The sequence below is a fragment of the Neomonachus schauinslandi genome, chromosome 3, assembly GCF_002201575.2.
Source record: "Neomonachus schauinslandi chromosome 3, ASM220157v2, whole genome shotgun sequence".
NCBI classification, from domain to species: domain Eukaryota; kingdom Metazoa; phylum Chordata; class Mammalia; order Carnivora; family Phocidae; genus Neomonachus; species Neomonachus schauinslandi.
Window position 1 is genome coordinate 161,217,847 of NC_058405.1, and position 19,085 is coordinate 161,236,931.

General features: G+C 37.2%; 2 protein-coding genes across 2 annotated transcripts in view; one reads left to right on the forward strand and one right to left on the reverse strand.

The window, feature by feature from the left end:
• Positions 1-19,085, forward strand: part of ABI2 (abl interactor 2) — a 117,024-nt gene that overhangs the window by 93,212 nt on the left and 4,727 nt on the right. Inside the window, 3 exon segments of the mRNA XM_044913700.1 lie at positions 3,979-4,137; positions 10,910-10,996; positions 14,620-14,793. Of these exon segments, the coding sequence (XP_044769635.1) occupies positions 3,979-4,137; positions 10,910-10,996; positions 14,620-14,793 (420 nt within the window).
• RAPH1 (Ras association (RalGDS/AF-6) and pleckstrin homology domains 1) overlaps positions 8,263-19,085 on the reverse strand; it is an 80,055-nt gene continuing 69,232 nt past the window's right edge. Inside the window, exon 15 of the mRNA XM_044913699.1 lies at positions 8,263-8,520. Within this exon, the coding sequence (XP_044769634.1) occupies positions 8,509-8,520 (12 nt within the window). The 3' untranslated portion in view covers positions 8,263-8,508. The remainder of the gene's footprint in view (positions 8,521-19,085) is intronic.

Consider the following 19,085-nt stretch of genomic DNA (forward strand, 5'->3'; position numbering starts at 1 on the left):
TGCATCACCTTAGCTTGTCAAATACTTCATAGAATATATATTTAGTTCTGCTGCTATAACTAGATGTTTAAATGTGTTAAAGGGCACTTTTAGCTAAAATGGATTTTGGATGGTGTTTTATGGGTTAGCTTCTATAATAGAAATTTTTAAGAAAAGCTTTCCATGTAAACGTAAATGTGGGCTATTCTTTGATCTACACACGTTTCTGTTAGGCCAGACCATCTAGTTAAATATAGGAATCTTGTTATGCTCCAGCACCAATGAAGTAAAAAATACATCTTGAAGTTGGTTGTAGGCCCAGAAGGAACAAATTACTCCCACCCAAGAGTCAACATTTTTGTAATAAAATCATAATTTAACAGGTACTGCTTCATAGTCTGCACTGAATAAACATTTGTTATATGAGTGGATAAGCATACTTTTTCTTAACAGAAAGCAAGGTGAATGCCTTAATAATAATTTATGTCAATATACTCTCTTTTATACTGTCTTTGAATCACCAAGTACTTTTTTCTTTTCTTCTTAAGGTATAAGTTACATACAGAAGAATTCACCCTTTTTAGCATGTACGTTTGTCAAATGTATACAGTGATGTGACCACAGCTTCAGTCAAGATGTAGAATAGTCCTATCATCTGCACATTTCCTCTGTGTTCTTTGTAGTCAGTCATTCCTTTTTACTTCTAGCCCCTGGCAACCCTTTGATCTGTTTTGTTTTGTTTTTGTCTCTAAAGTTTTGCTTTTGTAAGAATATGTAAATGGAGGCGTATGGTATATAGCTTTTTGGGTCTGGCTTTTTGGCACCAGTGCATTTGAGATTTATTCATGTTGTTTCATGTTTCATTATTTTGCTCCCTTTTATTACTGAGTAGTGTTCCATCATTTGGATGTACCACAGTTTGTTTATCCCTTTCCCCATTGAGGGACATTTGGATTATTTCCGTTTTGGGGTTTTTATGAATAAAATTGCTGTAAGCATACACACGCAGACTTTGCGTGAGTGTAGGTTTTCAGTTCATTTGGGTAAACACCTAGGGAGTAGGATTGCTGGCTTGTATGGTAAATGAATGTTTAATTTTATGAGAGACCATCAAATTGTTTTCCAAAGCAGCTGAACACACTGCCACCAGCAGTGCGTGAGACTTTCCTGCATACTTGTTAGCACTTACTATTGTCAATTTGTTTTTGTTTTTGTTTTTTTGATTTAGCCAGTCTAATAGGTATATAGTAGTTTCTTGTGGTTTTGATGTTCATTTCCCTAATGACTAATGAGCTAGAACATTTTTTTGTGTGCTTCTTTGCCATCTGTTTATCTTCTTTGATGAAATGTCCTTTCAAATGTTTTGCTCCCCTCCACACACCTTTTGAGTTGGGTTGTTTTCTTATCGAATTCGTTTATTCCTGAATGTAAGTCCTTCATCGATTATACTATTTGGAAATATTTTCTTCCATTTGTGACTTATCTTTTTATTCTCTTAATGGTATCTTTAGAAGGGGAGTGTTCTTCATTTTGATTGCGTCTAGTTCATTGATTTTTTTTTTCCTTTATGGATTGTGCTTTCAGTGTCATACTTTCAAACTTGTTACCTTACACAAGGTCACAGATTTTGTTCTGTTTTTTTTTCTAGAACTTTTTAGTTTTAGATTTTATAGTTAGGTCCTTGTTAATTAAACTGTAGTTTTGTTTGCTTTTTTAACCCAAAGCAAAGTAAATGCCTTATTAATTGAATGAATAGAGTCTTTTATGTAGTGTTTTTTAATTACTGAGGACTTATGTGAGATTTTAGACTGGATCTAACTTTATAAAATTCATAATGGTTTAATTATCAGATGCTTTTAACTTGAAAATGGTAGGTTTGTATTAGTTTGTTACAGATTGATTACTAAAATGCCAATAATGTATTTGTATCTGGTGATTCAAATGACAGGATTTACCTTTTAATTAATAATTTATTAGTTTATATATTTTTACATTTTTTTATCATTGTTACAGAGACTTGACAGATTATGTTTAAGCTTGAATACTCCAGATTTTTTGTACAACAGAATTGATTTTTAGATTTTGATGCTGTCATAATGTAAAATTAAATGATATAGCAGATCTTGAGTACTTTTATAATATTCTTTATATGAGTTCATATGAACCCAAGTTTGATAAAGTTACGGAGTTACTGAAGCCCAGTTTTACTCAGGTAAATCCTTTTTTTACGATCATGGATAAGATGAAAAATTGCCAGAAGTGTTTTTCTTTCTTTTCTCCTTTCCCCCTCCCTTTCTTCCTTCCTGCACTTTCTCCTCCTCTTTGCTCTTCCCTTTATCTCTCCTCACCTCCCCAGGTTCTTCCTCTCTCACTTCTGCTCCCTCCCCTTCCCTCTCCTCCTCTTACCTCCCCTCCTTTCATGCCTGCTGGAGTGACCTCTCATGGGTGCTCCAGTGCTCTGTCTGATCCATCTGTAATAGTAGGCCTTCAGCTGAGTGATGTTAAGTGTAAATGGAGTCAAGATAAAATTTAGGAACTGGATTGCATTAGGGAATTGGATAGATTAAGAAAGAATGTCTTTAGTTAGCATTAGCTGTTGAAATACTCAGCAAGGGGGCGCCTGGGTGGCTCAGTTGGTTAAGCGACTGCCTTTGGCTCAGGTCATGATCCTGGAGTCCCGGGATCAAGTCCCACATCGGGCTCCCTGCTCAGCGGGGAGTTTGCTTCACCCTCTGACCCTCCTCCCTCTCATGCTCTCTGTCTCTCATTCTCTCTCTCGCAAATAAATAAAATCTTAAAAAAAAAAAAAAAGAAATACTCAGCAAAATTGAGTGGAATTGCTAATAAATATTATAGGTTTGAAGGTAGTATTACAAATAAGATATATTTTGATTCACTTTTTTTGTATCTTTTTTCTTAATTGTAAATTTCTTAAGCTCTAATTTTAAGACAAAATAATCTAGCTTTGGAGATGGAGATTTCTGATTGAATAAGATGTGTTTAATTTGGAATTATGTCACCTGATTGCTGAAATATTTTGTTTTCCTTTAGACTGCTTTGCCACCTTAAATTTGCTGCCATTATTATTATTATTATTATTTTGGATAAGACCGTGTGTCAAACATTTTTTCTTTTGCTTTCCCAAATGTCATTCTTGTTTGGTTTTTTTTTTTTAAGGATTTATTTATATATTTTACAGAGTGGGGGTGGCGGTGGGGAGGGGCAGAGGGAGAGAGAATCCAAGCAGGACACAGGGCTTGATTTCAGGAGCCTGAAATCACCACCTGAGCTGAAACCAAAACCAAGAGTCAGGTGCTTAATCCACTGTGCCACCCAGGTGCCCCTTTTTCTTCCTCCCTCCCTCCCTCCCTCCCTCCCTCCCTCCCTCCCCCCCTCCCTTTCCTCACTCCTTCGCATTCCTCCCTCCCTCCATCCATTCCTTTCTTCCTTCCTTCCTTCCTCTTTTGAGAGAGAGTGCATGTGAGTTGGGGGGTGGAAGGGCAGAGGGACAGAGAGTCTTAAACAGGCTCCACGTCCAGAGCCGAATCTGACATGGCGCTCAATCTCACAACCCTGAGATCATGACCTGAACTGAAATTAAGTCAGATGCTAACCTACTGAGCCACCCAGGTGCCCCTTGTCTTGTTTAGTTTTTAGTGGCCATTTTTGGGGAGTAGAGGAGGAAGTAAGCCATAAATTTTAGTTGTGATGATTTGAAACCCTATCAAATTATTAGTTTAATAAAATTGTAATTAGTAATCTATTTAGAACGTAGCTTTTCCAAACCTAATTTTATTTACCTATTTTCCTACTTTTGCACTTTGGTGTCAGCTGACCAATAACTGTGACCTTGCATGATGTTTATCAGATAGCAATTAAATTAGCTAAACATTGTTATTTTTAATAATCTTATTAAGATTCAGGCAATGTACCTAAAGCATTTCATTGCCTGAGATAATTATCTTTTAATGACAAATTTATGCTCTGTCCCTTTTCCAGGTCATCCTGTTCAGTTCTACAGCATGAACAGACCTGCTACTCGCCATACTCCTCCAACAATAGGGGGCTCGTTGCCCTATAGACGCCCTCCTTCCATAACGTCACAGACAAGCCTTCAGAATCAGATGAACGGAGGACCTTTTTATAGCCAGAATCCAGGTTAGATTTTCTTTTGCATTCTGTAGAATATATCTAATTAAAAATTTCAGTTACAGGGGAAAAAACCTTTAATTACAAATTACTAACACATAATAGGTGTTTAGTACTGTTTGTTGAATGAATGGAAGAATGACTACGAGGTTGCTAATACTGTATCATTCAGTTCCTTTTTTTTTAATCAGTACATGATTTCCATATAAAGTTGTAGAACTTAATTTTTCTGAACAGAATCTTTGATTGTGCTAGTGATTGTTTGCTTTTAAGAATAATGTTGTGGTGAACAGTATTTCCTTCTTATTTAATCAGATATCCTTGCTCTATGAATACCAAATAATGAAAATTGAGTGTTCATGAACAGAGTTTGTAAGTGGTATAGTAAAAGAGAAATGATATTTTTGAACTATTTGTGCTAGGCAGTTATACTATCTTACTCAATTCTCATACCAAACCTATGATGGGAAAGCTAGGACTTGGACGGATTGATCCAGATATTACAGTCATCTTTCTATTGCATCATGGATACAGAAAAAATTAATCTGGCACATATTTAAACCATATGTAGTCATTATTTTTGCTTCTTCTCCAGAGAGGGTAAGAGCAAATATTAGACCCTATGACTATTGTGGACATGGTATAGCAACTTACTGTGTTTTTCTGGATTTTTGCCCAGAGGCCAGTAAGCCTGTGTATCTTTAATATTAGGGGACAACCCATTCCATCTCTGATAAGCCCTGAAACTGGTCTACTGTGGCTACTATCTTTTGGTGAAACCTTACTTCTTTGGAGTCATGCAGAAGAAATTTGATCTTCCTTCTACATAACTGCAGTTTAAAGAATGCTTTTATATATATTATCCCATTTGATTCTTATAATCATGTGATCATTTTCATCTGTATTTTGTAGGATGAGAAACTGAGGTGACGTCAGGTTAGAATTTGAACTTAGGTCATCTGCCTCTAAGTTCCATGTTCTTTCTTCGTACTCGCCTCCCTACCTTCAGATTTTAAAAAATCTCTCTTTTACTCTCCTAGTCTTCTCTTTGGTGGGGGGTGGGGGGGTAAGGAGGATATCCACATTGTGATATAAAATGCATGAGAGCCAGAGACCCTGTCAGTCTTTTATACAGTTTTATCCTGGGAATAGTGCTCAGTAAATTCACTGGTTTTCTGTGAGATGGAAATCTGGCAGCACTGTTACTGTATTTGGTTGAGTTTGAAAGGGCATTATAACATAGGAATTAAAATATGGAACACCCAGTGTCTAGTGCCAAGTCCTAAGAGTACAATAATTGTTTTCTAATGATCCTAAGGGTACAATAGTTGTTTTCTAATGAGATTATTTCAGAAGCAAGTTAATGAAAGGAACACTTTGATCAGGGCTTAACTGAAACCCCTTTCGTTGTCATTGATTCTTAATAATCTAGCCAAAGAAATAGGAACACCAATTTATTATTCATCTTGTCAGCAGCAAAGAGGGTCACCAAAATAAATAGAGCTAAGCATAACAGTTTTTAACCTTAAATATGAAGGTGAAGGCCCTTGGTGGTAAAGAAGTATGTGTGTACACACATGCGTGCACACACACACACACACACACAACTTGTACATTTACATATATAGACCTAGTTTGGTAAGTGTCCTAGTTCAGGCGGTTGTCATAATGTGCCATAGGACAGGGTGACTTATAAATAACAGAAATTTATTTCTCACAGTTCTGGAGGCTGAAAGTCAGATCAGGCTGCTAACGTGGTCAAGTTCTGGGGTTCTCTTCCAGGTTGCAGACTGCTATCTTCTCGTATCTCACATGGTGGAAAAAGAGAGGGAGTTGTCTAGGTCTCCTTTGTAAGGGCACTAATTGCATTCATGAGGGGTCTACCCTCATGACCTAATTGCCTCCCAAAGACCCCACCTCCTAATACCATCACATTAGAATTTCATGAATATGAAATTTAGGGATACATAAATATTCAGTCCATAACATTAAAAAATCAATAATAATCAAGGTCTTTGGTAATAGATAATCATGTATTTTACTGCTCACAGTTTCTTACAGCAAAGACTAAAAAATCTAATTCATAAAGTGAAATGTTGGTTCCAAGAAATGTGACTGTATGTAGTTATATGAGAGAGGAATTTATGAACAGGTATGGTGTTTTACACAGGGAAAATATCAAGCTGTAACCATTGAATGTTCTTAATAACAACTAAAAAGAAACAGTGAAAAAATAATATTGGGTTGGTGGTATTGCAGAAGAGAAGCCAATAACATATATCCTCTAAATGATAGTTAAGTTACAGCATTACCATAAATTTCCAGAAGAATACAGATGTGGTGGGGCTTTAGCAAAGTATGAATAAAGAGCAGTAGCAAGAAGCAATTTTCAAATCCTTACATTAGGCAATCTTTAGGGTTTGTTAGAGAATGCTTACTCTTTTTATTTTTTAAAGAATGCTTACTGTAATGAGAGCAAAAAAACAGGAAAACAACTGAAAAGTGTTACATTCTTAGATGACCAAGTAAACCAGATAGACCCTTTTTACTGATTATTAACACAAGCTGTGTTTTTAAACTTTGTGTTAATTTGCTACTTTTTCTTGGCATAACATCTTATGGTGATTTTTTTGCTTGAAAAGGAATAGCAATGATCCAATTCTTTTAACCCTTCTGAAACTACAGAACTGATAATTATTTGGTAACCATATTCTTTTCCATCAAAAAGCCTCCTTACTGGGGCACCTGGGATCAAGCCCCGCCTTGCCTCGGGCTCCCTGCTCAGCGGGAAGCCTGCTTCTCCCTCTCCCACTCCCCCTGCTTGTTTTCCTCTCTCTCTGTCTCTCTCTCTGTCAAATAAAGAAATAAAATCTTTAATAAAAAAGCCTCCTTACTGAGTATGATTAGTTGAGTTCACTTTTAAATACTCCCTGCTGTTCATGTTTAGGAAATATTTCACTCTTAAAATGAATTGCTTAGGGGCGCCTGGGTGGCTCAGTTGGTTAAGCGACTGCCTTCAGCTCAGGTCATGATCACAGGGTCCTGGGATCGAGTCCCGCATCGGGCTCCCTGCTCTGCGGGGAGCCTGCTTCTCCCTCTCCCACTCCCCCGCTTGTGTTCCCTCTCTCGCTGTGTCTCTCTCTGTCAAATAAATAAATAAAATCTTTAAAAAAAAAAAAAATGAATTGCTTAAATCATTTCCTTCACTGCAATGTAAAATATAAGCACTTAAACTTGAATGTGCTCTCAGATGTCTATAACCTCTAACGGTGGTTTTTTTTTAAGATTTATTTATTTATTTTAGAGATGGTGGGGGAGGGGAGAAGAAGAGAGAAACTTAAGCAGACTCTGCACTGAGTGTGGAGCCCACTATGGGGCTCTCACATCCCTGAGATCATGACTTGAGCTGAAACCAAGAGTCGGACACTTAACTGAGCCACTCAGGTGCTCCGGTGGTATCCTTTAATGGTTTTAAAAGTAGTATTTAGAATGTTTATTATGTCTGATTTTCTCAGAGTATTTATAAATCTGTAGAAATAAGCTGTAAAATTCCAAGTTATTTTTTCAAAATGCTTTGAAGTAGACATTTTAAAACAATAAGCCTCAAAGATTATGCTCCAAAGGATTTTATAAATAACCAGGAAGGTCATGTTTGGAAAGTCTATATATTTCATCAGCACCGACTCATCCTCTAAATTTGGTTTGCTTGCAAAGTCTATTACTATATACATGTCTACTTGTTGCTGTGTGTAGAACTTAAGATCTCTCTATAAACTCCAGTTTGGTGAGGCCATCTCTTCACATTAACATCGTTAGTGTATATTGTGAACATAAAACTCCTGAATCTAAGTTTGGAGATCTTTTGGTGGTTATAGGGGAAGGGTCTTGTCACATGAAGAATCATCTTAGCTAAGTAGAGTGAAAACAAGTGTCTAGTTACCTCTGCTCTTCCCTGTTCACAAGATGCCTGGGACTAGAACCAAATATTGCAGGTAATTCTTCTCATCAAAATCCTGCTTAAATCTCCTGGAATGGTTCATTTTCAGCTCAGCTCTAAGGACAATAAATCTAGTCTAAAGTAGGATGTTCTGGTTCACAGGAGTTCTGGTCAGATGAAATCTTAACATGGTCCAGAAAGAAAATGCTGTGATATATGAATTGATTTGGACCATCACATTAAAATTTTGCCCTGGGGGAAAAAAGTAGCATTTGGGGTGACCTTTGTAAACTGTTTGGAACTGAATTTTTTAAACATGGTCTGGCTTTGAGAAAAATCCAGCTTGTTTTGTTACAAAGTAAATCTGTTTTAGAAAGATTTGTGATTGGTTTTTACCTGGGCTGTTCTTGGTGGACTTCTTAAAACCCTATGGTTTCAGATTTTCACTTGCAGAACTAGAAAAGAAATAGAACATACTCATCTTAAAAAATAATAATACACTTGATCTATCTACAAAAAGACTGTTCTGAGTTAAGCACCTAATCATTTTGGTTTTGCTGAGCACCAGAAGGTCATTTTAAAAAAAAATTGGATGAGAAACAGTGACTGAAGTGGGGGATTCCCTACTTTTCTGTTACAGGACAGGTTGGGACTGGTGCTAACAGAAGAGGAACATTTTCATCTTACTTGATGGGAACATACACCCAATAAATACTTTCCTAGAATGCCAGTTGCTGTTTGCTTCTCTTTCTCTTTTATCAGCTTTGTCTCTGCTACTTCTGTGTTCATTATGTCGTCTTCTTCCTCCAAGTTTAGAAACACAGGGTATTGGGAACATATCAGCAATTGTCCCAAGCCTCTGCGAGGGGGAGACACAGCATCGAAGGGTTTACTACCAAGAAGTATGACTTTAGGGAAAAACCTAATTAAAAGGTACCTTTTAAGAAAGTACCCATTTCTAGGGTTATTCTACGCTGCCCCTTACATCTAGATATTCTTTAGTATTAACTCATAGCTTAACTCTTGTCTACATATCATCTATGTTCCTTAGTTACCAAATGGTACTTTTTTCACACTGTTACTAAGTTCTCTTCTTTTCTTTGTGTTTATGCTGCCTTGATTTTTTTTGGGCCAGGTCCTGGGTTAGGCATTCTGCATGCATTAGTTTTTTGTTTTTGTTTTCTTTTTAAATCTTTGCAACCACTCTGTAAAGCAAACCACTCTTTTTCATCACATTTATGGATTAGGTCCAAAGAAGTTATTACTAGGTGTTTAACAACAAGGAAATCAGATTTTTGATGCTGAGTGACTTTAAAGTCCAGTCTCTTACCACTGAGTACTCTTTCCCCTAAGGTACTTCCCTATTTCATACCTACCCACTTACTTTTCCAGGTTTGTATTTTCCCTCTGGGCTATTTTGTGCTAGCATATATATGGAAACATTTCCAGTCCTGTGAACTGGTCATGCTGTTTTATACCTCTCAGCCTTTGCCCCTCACTTGGTTCTCATCTTGTCTTTCTCCATTCTTGTCTGCTTGTTCAACTCCTTTTTTTCCAGTGCCCGCTCAGAGAGTATTTCTGTGTGGCCTTCCTTACCACTAGTGCATCCCGGTGCCCCCCACCCCCCCACCGGCACCTCACACCATCCCCATGCCACCTCTCCCACCACAGCCCCCTCCAGCGGATTGCTACAAACATTGCTGGGTTAAGGTTATTATTTTGTTTTGTAACCCCAATTAGAATGTGGTCTCTTTGAGGGCAGTGACTTTTTCATCTTTTCAGTTGCATTAGTCTTAACTGTAATTTAGAATTAATAAAGCTTGGGCGCCTGGGTGGCTCAGTCGGTTAAGCGTCTGCCTTTGGCTCAGGTCATGATCCCAGGGTCCTAGGATCAAGTCCCGCATCAGGCTCCCTGCTCCGTGGGAAGCCTGCTTCTCCCTCTCCCACTCCCCCGCTTGTGTTCCTGCTCTCACTAACTCTCTCTCTGTGTCAAATAAATAAATAAAAAATCTTAAAAAAAAAAAAGAATAAAGCTGTTCTTTTTTTATAAGAAGATGCATACTATACTTTATACCCATTCTGAAGGAAACTATAACTGTAGAATTAATCTTGGGCAATTGTTTGGCATGTACCTCGTTTATTTATTTACATACATTAAACATTTGTTGTAGGCTGACTGGTGCTAGGCACTGTACCAGGTGTTTGGGATAGAAGGAAAGACACCCTGGGGAGGAGAGAATGATTTGAATGAGTTCAGTGGGTTTTTTTTGTATGAATTGGGATTATGAAAAATTGTAATGACACAGACCTAACTCTCAGAATGGTTTTGATACTGGCCTCCTAGCAGAGTGCTTGCCACTTACTAGAAAGTCAGTAAATATTTAATTAAGGAATGAAGAACCAGTTAATTTGCCTGTTAATGAAGTAATGAAAAGTATAAATTTAGGATGTTGGGATGCAGTTTTTTTTTTTCTGGTAGTGAACATTTAAACTTGTAACCTTTAAAATCCTGAAGACCAAATTATTTGTAATAATCTGCAGAAATTCTTTGAGAAGACATGTTATTAGTGATATGACAACATCAGTTTGCCGTTACATGTTAGAATAGATTTGTATATAATAAATGCTTCCTGTTACAATTTTTAGAACTTTCTTTAAACTCCCCTTAATACTTTGTTTTTTGTGTTAATGTATTATCCCTCAGAAGAGGATCTTTAAGATAGCTTATAAAATATTTGTACATAGTGGTTTCCCTCCTTATATGTTCATTTGATTGTATTAGCCTTTCCTTTTAATGTAACTCGCCCTTACCCCTTATCCTCCACACCTTTTTTGTTTTTGCAGTATCTCTTGCTCCTCCTCCTCCCTCCATTCTACAGGTAACTCCTCAGTTACCTTTAATGGGATTTGTGGCCAGAGTCCAAGAAAATAGTAAGTTTATGTCTTCTTTATGCTGTAGATCAGATTATAGGCATAAAATGTCATTTATATATGATTGGCTGAATAGTAATTCATTCGCTAATACTTCACATATTTGCATATTATGAACAAGTCACTGGGTGAGCAGCTAGTGTGAATGATAAAATAATTAAGATGAAGTCCTCTGCTTTCAGGTAACTTAAAATCTGGTAGTGAAGAGAAGACAAAAGTAAAATAAAGCACATGTAAGAAAAGAAAGACCACATCTAACCAAGGAGATGCTACTTAGTCACCAGATATCCCATCTTTTTCTCTGGGTTGCTCAAGCAAGTAGTAGCCTAGTTTCCTATCACTGGAGTTGTAGGGTTTTGTGGCCGGCTTAAGAATCTTCCTCCAGTCTTGTGATTCCAGGTGTAAAGATGGCCATGCCGTGGTAGGTCTCAGGGGACCAAATTGCCAGTCTGTCTCCCAAAAGGCCTCGTAGATTGGCGATGAATTTACACTGGCCTGTGCCCTGTGGCCTGGGGTCAAGACATGCAGGATTAGATAACTAATTTTATTGACCCATTCAGTCTTCTCCTAGGGAAGCATTAAGGAAGCTCAGGAGCCTGATACCTACAAAGCAGGAGGCCTGTATCACATTCAGTGAGGAATTGCTGTTACAGACACCAGTGAACATAGTCCGTCAGATAGATGAATTCTCTTTTTATGAGTGGTCTATACAAGGAACCCACATCACAATCATCAGGTTGCATGATGGGTATGGAATCTGAACCAGGGGAATTACATTAATGATGAAGCCCAATCTCTGCATCTCATAACAGGGATGGCCTGAGCAGAGGGGTAGAAATGTTTGCACTCTGTTGCTTATGACTCCTACTTCTTCGATGGGCATTGCTGATACTAGAATGTGAGCTCTTATGAGAGCAGGAACTTTTGGTTGTTCTGTTGGCTGGCTGTTTCCCCAGCACTTAGAGAAGCATCGGACACAGAGCAGACACTTTAGTCCCTGGATTTTGTTTTTTTGTTTGTTTGTTTTTTTGTGCTTCTATAGCTAACCAAATGCCCCCTTTTTATGGACACATTTCTTTGTTGTATTTCAACTGGTTATAATCCAGTCTTACTTGGCCTAAGGGCTCAGTGTCTCTTTCAGGTGCCTTTGCATCTCTGTTTGCTAGCTTCTGAAAGTAGTCTAACTTTTGCTTATTGGAAGGTAAACCATGAGCATGAGCACCTTCAATATTTAGCAGTGTGATTGCCTTTTGGGATAGTCTTTTCTTTCTTTCCATAGTCATATATATATATTTCTCACCTACAAAATGTATAAAAATAAGAAAACTTTGTGTATGAGACACATGTGTCTGTAAAATAAGCCACAGCAGGACTTCTGCAATCAAATGAATGTTCTCTTCAAAACATTCACCTTGGAAAGATACATATTTGTCTTTTAGAATTATCTTCATAGTTTTCAGGTATACGATTTTGAAGATTTCTCTGGTAGCAGATAGTCTGTAATAAGATCGATGTTTGGAAACAATCTGGAATTATTTGGAACCAGGTATACTGGGCTCAGTAGTGCAGCTATGATTCTGTTCTTCTTCTTAAAATCCTTCTATGGCTCCCCATTGCTCTTTGGATAGAATTCAAACTGTTGGAAGGCCTTTCCTGCTTAGTCCTCTTCAGCTTCCTCATGCCTCTTTCTACTGAACTTTGGCCCGTTCTTTGAAGGGTTCCTACTTTCTTACCTTTGTATTTTTTTTTTCCTTTACATCTGACATGAAATATCTACCCTCACTCCATCCTACCCTCTGGCCATTAACTCTTACTTATTCTTCAGGTTCAGGAAACCTTTCCTGACCTACATAAGAGTTTTGGTCTATTGCTGTGTTTTCCATAGTGACTTAAAGCACTTACTGCACATAATTACTAGTGAAAATTTAGTTGTCCATGTCTCTCTGATTTTTGCCTACTGCTCTGTCCCAGTGCTGAGCATAGTAGCTAACCATAGTAGGCTCTCAGTTGATGTTTGTTGAATGAATAATCATGAAACATGACTTTAAAGTTGCTGATCTCATCCCATAACAGTGTATCTCTTAAGATAACAGGCACTGAAGTTCAAATTCCTGCTCTTCCACTTACTTAGTGTAGGACTACTTAATCTTGGAAAGCCAGTTTCCACATCCATAAAATGAGGACTAAAAACACACCTCCCAAGGTAAAGATTAAATGAAATAATGTATCAGAAAGTGCTAGCTGAGTAATTGGAACATTTTAAGTAAAAATGGTAGCTTATGTCAGTCTCATTAAACTAACTCTGAGGCGTTCTAAGAAATGGTAAAAATAAGCAGTGGCAGAATCTGAGTAATTTTGTAGTGTAATTTCTCAAGGTGGTTGTTTTGAAAGACAGCGTTCCTTTGGATCTTTGTTTTTATGTAATTGTTTAAAGTCAATCTCTTTACCTTATAAGTGCAAATAGGTTATATTGTTGATTCTTATCCCAACCATATGTAATTTGTCATAAAGTATATGCTAAATCACATATCTATAGTTTTTATTTAAAAAAACCATTACGAGTAAAAGAATCCCTTTTAATGGGTAAAGTTTTGAAGTGCGTCAAGCACAGAGGTTGAGAAGTAGACTGGCAGCAGGTGGAAGAATACTGGAATAGGACAGAATCTGATACTGGTGTGGCCAGTCCTCACCAGACACCAGCAGTTTTCTCAGATTCAATCAGTAGGCTTAGATGAAAGATAGAAAATAAACAGGATTGCTCAGAGGATTTCACAGAAACAGTACTGATACCTCATAAATAAGAATTAATAAATAAAATTGGGCAGCTGATAAATGCAGCTTTACTCAGTTTATTTTGTTGAGCTGTGCTCAGTTATGTACCAAGCATTTTGAAAGCTTTGAGTTGCCTGAGTTTGGAGATAATCTTTTAGATGTTACTATATGCTGATACTTGAGCTGTGGAAGCAGATCTCTACAAGGAGAGACTTTTAAGTCACTCTTGGATATTTAGCTTGAGGAGATTCTGGATCATAAATCAGTCTGAATTAGTTGAAATTCTCTCTCTATATAAAAAACAGCAAACACAAACATCTTCATAGATGAAGTTACCCAAAGTCTTGTGATTTCCATTCCACTAATTTGGTAAAATGCTATTTAAAAAAAAATTCATTGAAAGGAATGTAGATTACTAATATTTGACTATACACAAGCACATTCTAATTTATTATAAATTAAATATGCTTGTACATGTCCAAATTTTTAATATTTCTGATAACCACTGCTCCTTGGATATAACATAAAACCAAACTATATTGTACTTACCTCTTTCTTTGAAAAAGAGGATTCTGTATTAGCATAAACAGGTTCCAAGAGGCTCATTTAATAATTACTGTTTTGGCTAAGCTTTATTCAACACCCATCAGTCCTCACCCAAAGGGAGGAGAAAGTCATGCTTGGAGATTTGAAACATTATAGTTGGTGGGGAGCCTTCTCTTGCCCACTCATTTTTTGAAAGATCATCATTTTCAAGTCTAGATTTATATTCCGTGTATATAGAAGCTTGGATAGGAAATACTGAACTTTGCATAACATGTAGTTTTGTTATCAGCTTGGTACATTCTCAGTTTCAGATACACCACCTCCACCACCACCTGTGGAAGAACCAGTCTTTGATGAGTCCCCCCCTCCTCCTCCTCCCCCAGAAGATTATGAAGAGGAGGAAGCAGCTGTGGTTGAATATAGTGATCCTTATGCTGAAGAGGACCCACCGTGGGCTCCAAGATCTTACTTGGAAAAAGGTAAGTTTCAGAGGGATATCTAGAGGGATGGGAAGACACCTCTACATAGAAATGGAATTTACTGGTACTGAAGAGAACCTTATTTTTTTACTGATAGGTAAAGTTTTGCTTGCATAACCTATGCAACATCTTATTAATTTAGTTTATAAGGTTCATGATTTTTGAAAGTCACACTAGTAAAATTCTGTGACTATCTGATTTTATACTGATGGTTATTTATTGTTCCTACCGAACATGCTTTTTTATGAGTGGTTTCTATAAGACAAAAATTTTAAAAATAGGGTTTTTCTGGAATGCCGCAGGAAGAGGATGGTTTTTCCAAATTATTAGTTATTTTTGTGGTATCTTCTAGTAGATATTTTAGGCTAAGCATCTGCATATGAAACTTTCTTCCAAACAATAATGGTTTCTCAGTTTCTTTGCAGAGTAGTATTGGGCATTTTTTTAAGTGAAAAATTTCTCTGAATGAAACTTTTCTGACACACTTTTGGGACACAGGCTTCCAAATCTCACCAAGACTAGCTCAGAAAAAAATGTATCCTATCTTGAAATTTTCTATTAAGGAAATCAAAGTTACTCACTCACAGGTTTTAAAAATTGACCACATTAGAATCACCTGGGGAGCTTACCCTAACAAATAGTGGACTTCCACTTTTGGTGAAGGTAAAGCAGATCAGATTTACCCTTCCTCCTAAAGCAGGAATGAATTCAGAAAAAAATATAAAAAATAATGATTTTCAGACATTGGACAACAGGCAGTGGTAGACTGTGACCCCATAATGGAGAAGGAAGTCAAACAAGGTAAACCTTTGATTGTCCTAGCTTGCTAACTAGGGGAAATTTCTGGGCCACAGTACAAGGAGGTGGAACCCAAACAGAGCCTGGAGATCTCACTGCATAGACAAGGTAGAGATCAGAATCTTGGGAGGCCACAGAGAAGAAGTAGTTACACAGAGAGGACAGAGCTCTGGAGATCTGCAGAAGGGTCCCTGTAAGTCTTTGATTGAATACTCATCTGTGCATGTGTGTGAAGAAACTACCTGAGACTGGAGAAAGAACAACTAGAAAGAAGTATGCAAAAAAATTATTGGAAATAGCAAGTCTGGGAATAGTTCATACTCCTGAACCAGCCAGAATAGAAAGACCTTGCAATACACAAGACATAGAGAAGAGGCTTCAAAACTGTGTCCCCTTAGTGATGGGGCCAAATTAGCCCTACACTAAAGGTTGCTCTGGACTGTTCTAACAAATGCTTAAATGCAAACCTTGAAAGCATCCAACTGATTTCAAGTAACTTAATTGATCTCCAGAACAAAATCCAACATTGTTCAAAAAAGTAAAAAAAAAATCCAGGGCACCAAAAAGTAAGATCCACAGTGTCCAGCATCCAATCAAAAATTTCAAGGCATGTAAGAAAGCAGGAAAATATAACTCATAACTAAAAGTCAGTAAATAGAAACAGAGCTAGAAATGACTGAGGTGATGGAATTACCAGACAGGCTGTTATATATTAGAAATGCCCATGTGTCCAAGAAAGTAAAAGAAAACATAAACACAAGAGAGAAGCAGAGTATCTTAAAAAAAAAAAAAAAAGAAAGAAACCCACATAGAATTTCTAGAGATGAAAAATAACAGTATGTAAAGTGACACTCCAGAAGAAAAGATCAGCAACTTGGACGATATGACCATACAAACTATCCAAAATGAGAATGGAGAAAAACCAAAAAACAGAGCAAAAGATATGTGGGACAATATCAAATAGTCTTCATTTGCAGAAGATACAATCTTTTTTTTTTTTTAAGATTTTTTTTTATTTATTTGAGAGAGCGAGAGAGCACAAGCAGGGGGAGCAGCAGAGGGAGAGGGGGGAGCAAACTCTCCTGCTGAGCAGGGAGCCTGATGCCAGGCTTGATCCCAGGACCCTGAGATCATGACCTGAGCCGAAGGCAGACACTTTACTGACTGAGCTGCCTAGGTGCCCCAGAAGATAATGATCTTATATGTAGAAAATCCTACAAGGAATCCACAAAGAAGCTGGTAGAACTAAAAAGCGAGCTTAGCAAGATTGTAGGCTACAAAGTCAATGTGCAAAATTAATTGGATTTTATTTATTTATTTATTTTTTTAAAGATTGTATTTGAGAGAGAGATAGTGACAGAGATAGAGCATGAGGGGGAAGAGGGAGAGGGAGAAGCAGGCTCTCAACTGAGCAGGGAGCCCGATGCGGGGCTTGATCCCAGAATCCTGGGATCATGACCTGAGCTGAAGTCAGACGCTTAACCAACTGAGCCACCCAGGCACCCCAAATTAAGTGGATTTTTATATACTAGCAATAAACATTTGGCGATTGAAATTTACAAGACTATACCTTTTGTAGTAACATCAAAAATACGAAATACTTCAGGATAAATTTAATAAAATATATGTAAGACCTATATGATGAAAACTGTAAAACATTAAGAGAAATTAATAAAGGCCTTAAATAAATCAGGAGATATATTATGCTCTTTGATCATTATTGTTCAATAATTGGTTTTTCCCCAAATTGATCTGTAAATTGAATGCAATTTCAGTAAAAATTCCAGGAGCCATTCTTACAGAAATTGACAAGGGGATTCTAATAGTTATATGGAAATGCAAAAGATCTCATAGAATCAAAACAGTTTTTTTAAAAAAAGACTAATGTTGGAGGATTTAAACTAAGGCTACAGTATTCGGGACAGTGTGGTGTTGATATAAATACAGAAATATAGATCAATAGAATACAGAATCTAGAAAAAGATCCACATACATTGTTTAACAAAGGTGTCAAGGTAATTCAGTGGGGGAAGGGTAGTGTTTTCAACAAATGTGCTATAACAATTGGATAGCCATCATTTGGGGAGCTTATATTAACAAGTCGTGGTCTTCCATTTTTGGCCAAGGTAGAGCAACAGTCATCAGATTTATTCTACCTAAAACCGTTAGGAGTGAGTCCAGAAAAATTTGTGTGGTGAAGTAAAGGTAAAAAATTAATGTTCATGTACTTTCTTACCCTTAGTTTACCATACACAAAAATTAACTTGAAAGGTATTTTATTTTTTTTAAAGATTTTATTTATTTATTTATTTGACAGAGACACAGCAAGAGAGGGAACACAAGCAGGGGGAGTGGGAGAGGGAGAAGCAGACTTCCCACCGAGTAGGGAGCCCAATGCGGGGCTCGATAACAGGACCCTGAGATCATGACCTGAGCTGAAGGCAGATGCTTAACGACTGAGCCACTCAGGTGCCCCTTGAAATGTATTTTAGACCTAATGTACAACCTAAACTATACAACTTCTCGAGAAAAATATAGGAGAAAATCTTTGTTTTAGGATTAGGAAAAAAAATTATAGAGAGCACATAAAAAATTGATAGATTGAATTTCATTAAACTTTCCTTCTTCAAAGATGCTGTAAAGAAAATAACAAGGCAAGCCTAGACCGGGAAGGATTTTTGCAAAATAACTCAGTAAGGAGGCAAACAGATTGTAGAAAAAAAAAATTGACCACACTTCACCAGTTAGATGCATGAATTGCAGATAAGCACATGAGAAGATGCTTAACATTATTAGTCATTATGGAAATGCAGATTAAAGCCACTGTGAACCAAACTAAATCCCACTACACACCCTCTAGAATGACTATGGTTAGAAACCCCGACAATACCAAGTGTTGGAGGAAGTGTGGTAGTAAAACTGGAGCTCTTAGGCTTTGCTGGTGAGAGTGCAGCATGTTTCAGCTACTTTGACACATAGCTGTTTTCTTATGAAATTAGACATACTTGCCAACCTGATCTGGCAATCCCTTCCTACATATTTACTTAAGAGGAATGAAGATCTATGTTCATGCGAAGACTTGAACTCAAACCTTCATAGCTGCTTCATTCATAATACTCAAGTGTCTTTCAACTAGTGAATGGATAAACTAGTTGTGGGATATCCATCCATTCAATGGAATACTGTTCAGCAAAGAAAAGGAACAAACTTACTGATACAAGCAACAGTATGAATGGATTTCAAGCATTATTCTAATGAAAGAATCTAGACACTAAAGACTCATACTTCGTGATTCCATTTAAATGAAATCTAGAAGATCAGTGGTTTCCAGGGACCAATACTGGTGGGTGAGGAAATTTACATAGGGGCAAAAGGAAACTTCAGAGTGGTGGGCATGTTCTGTATGATGACTGTGGTGGTGGTGATGTATTTGTCATGTATACAGTGCATACATTTGACAAAACTCACTGAACTCTACACGTAAGTGGTTGTAT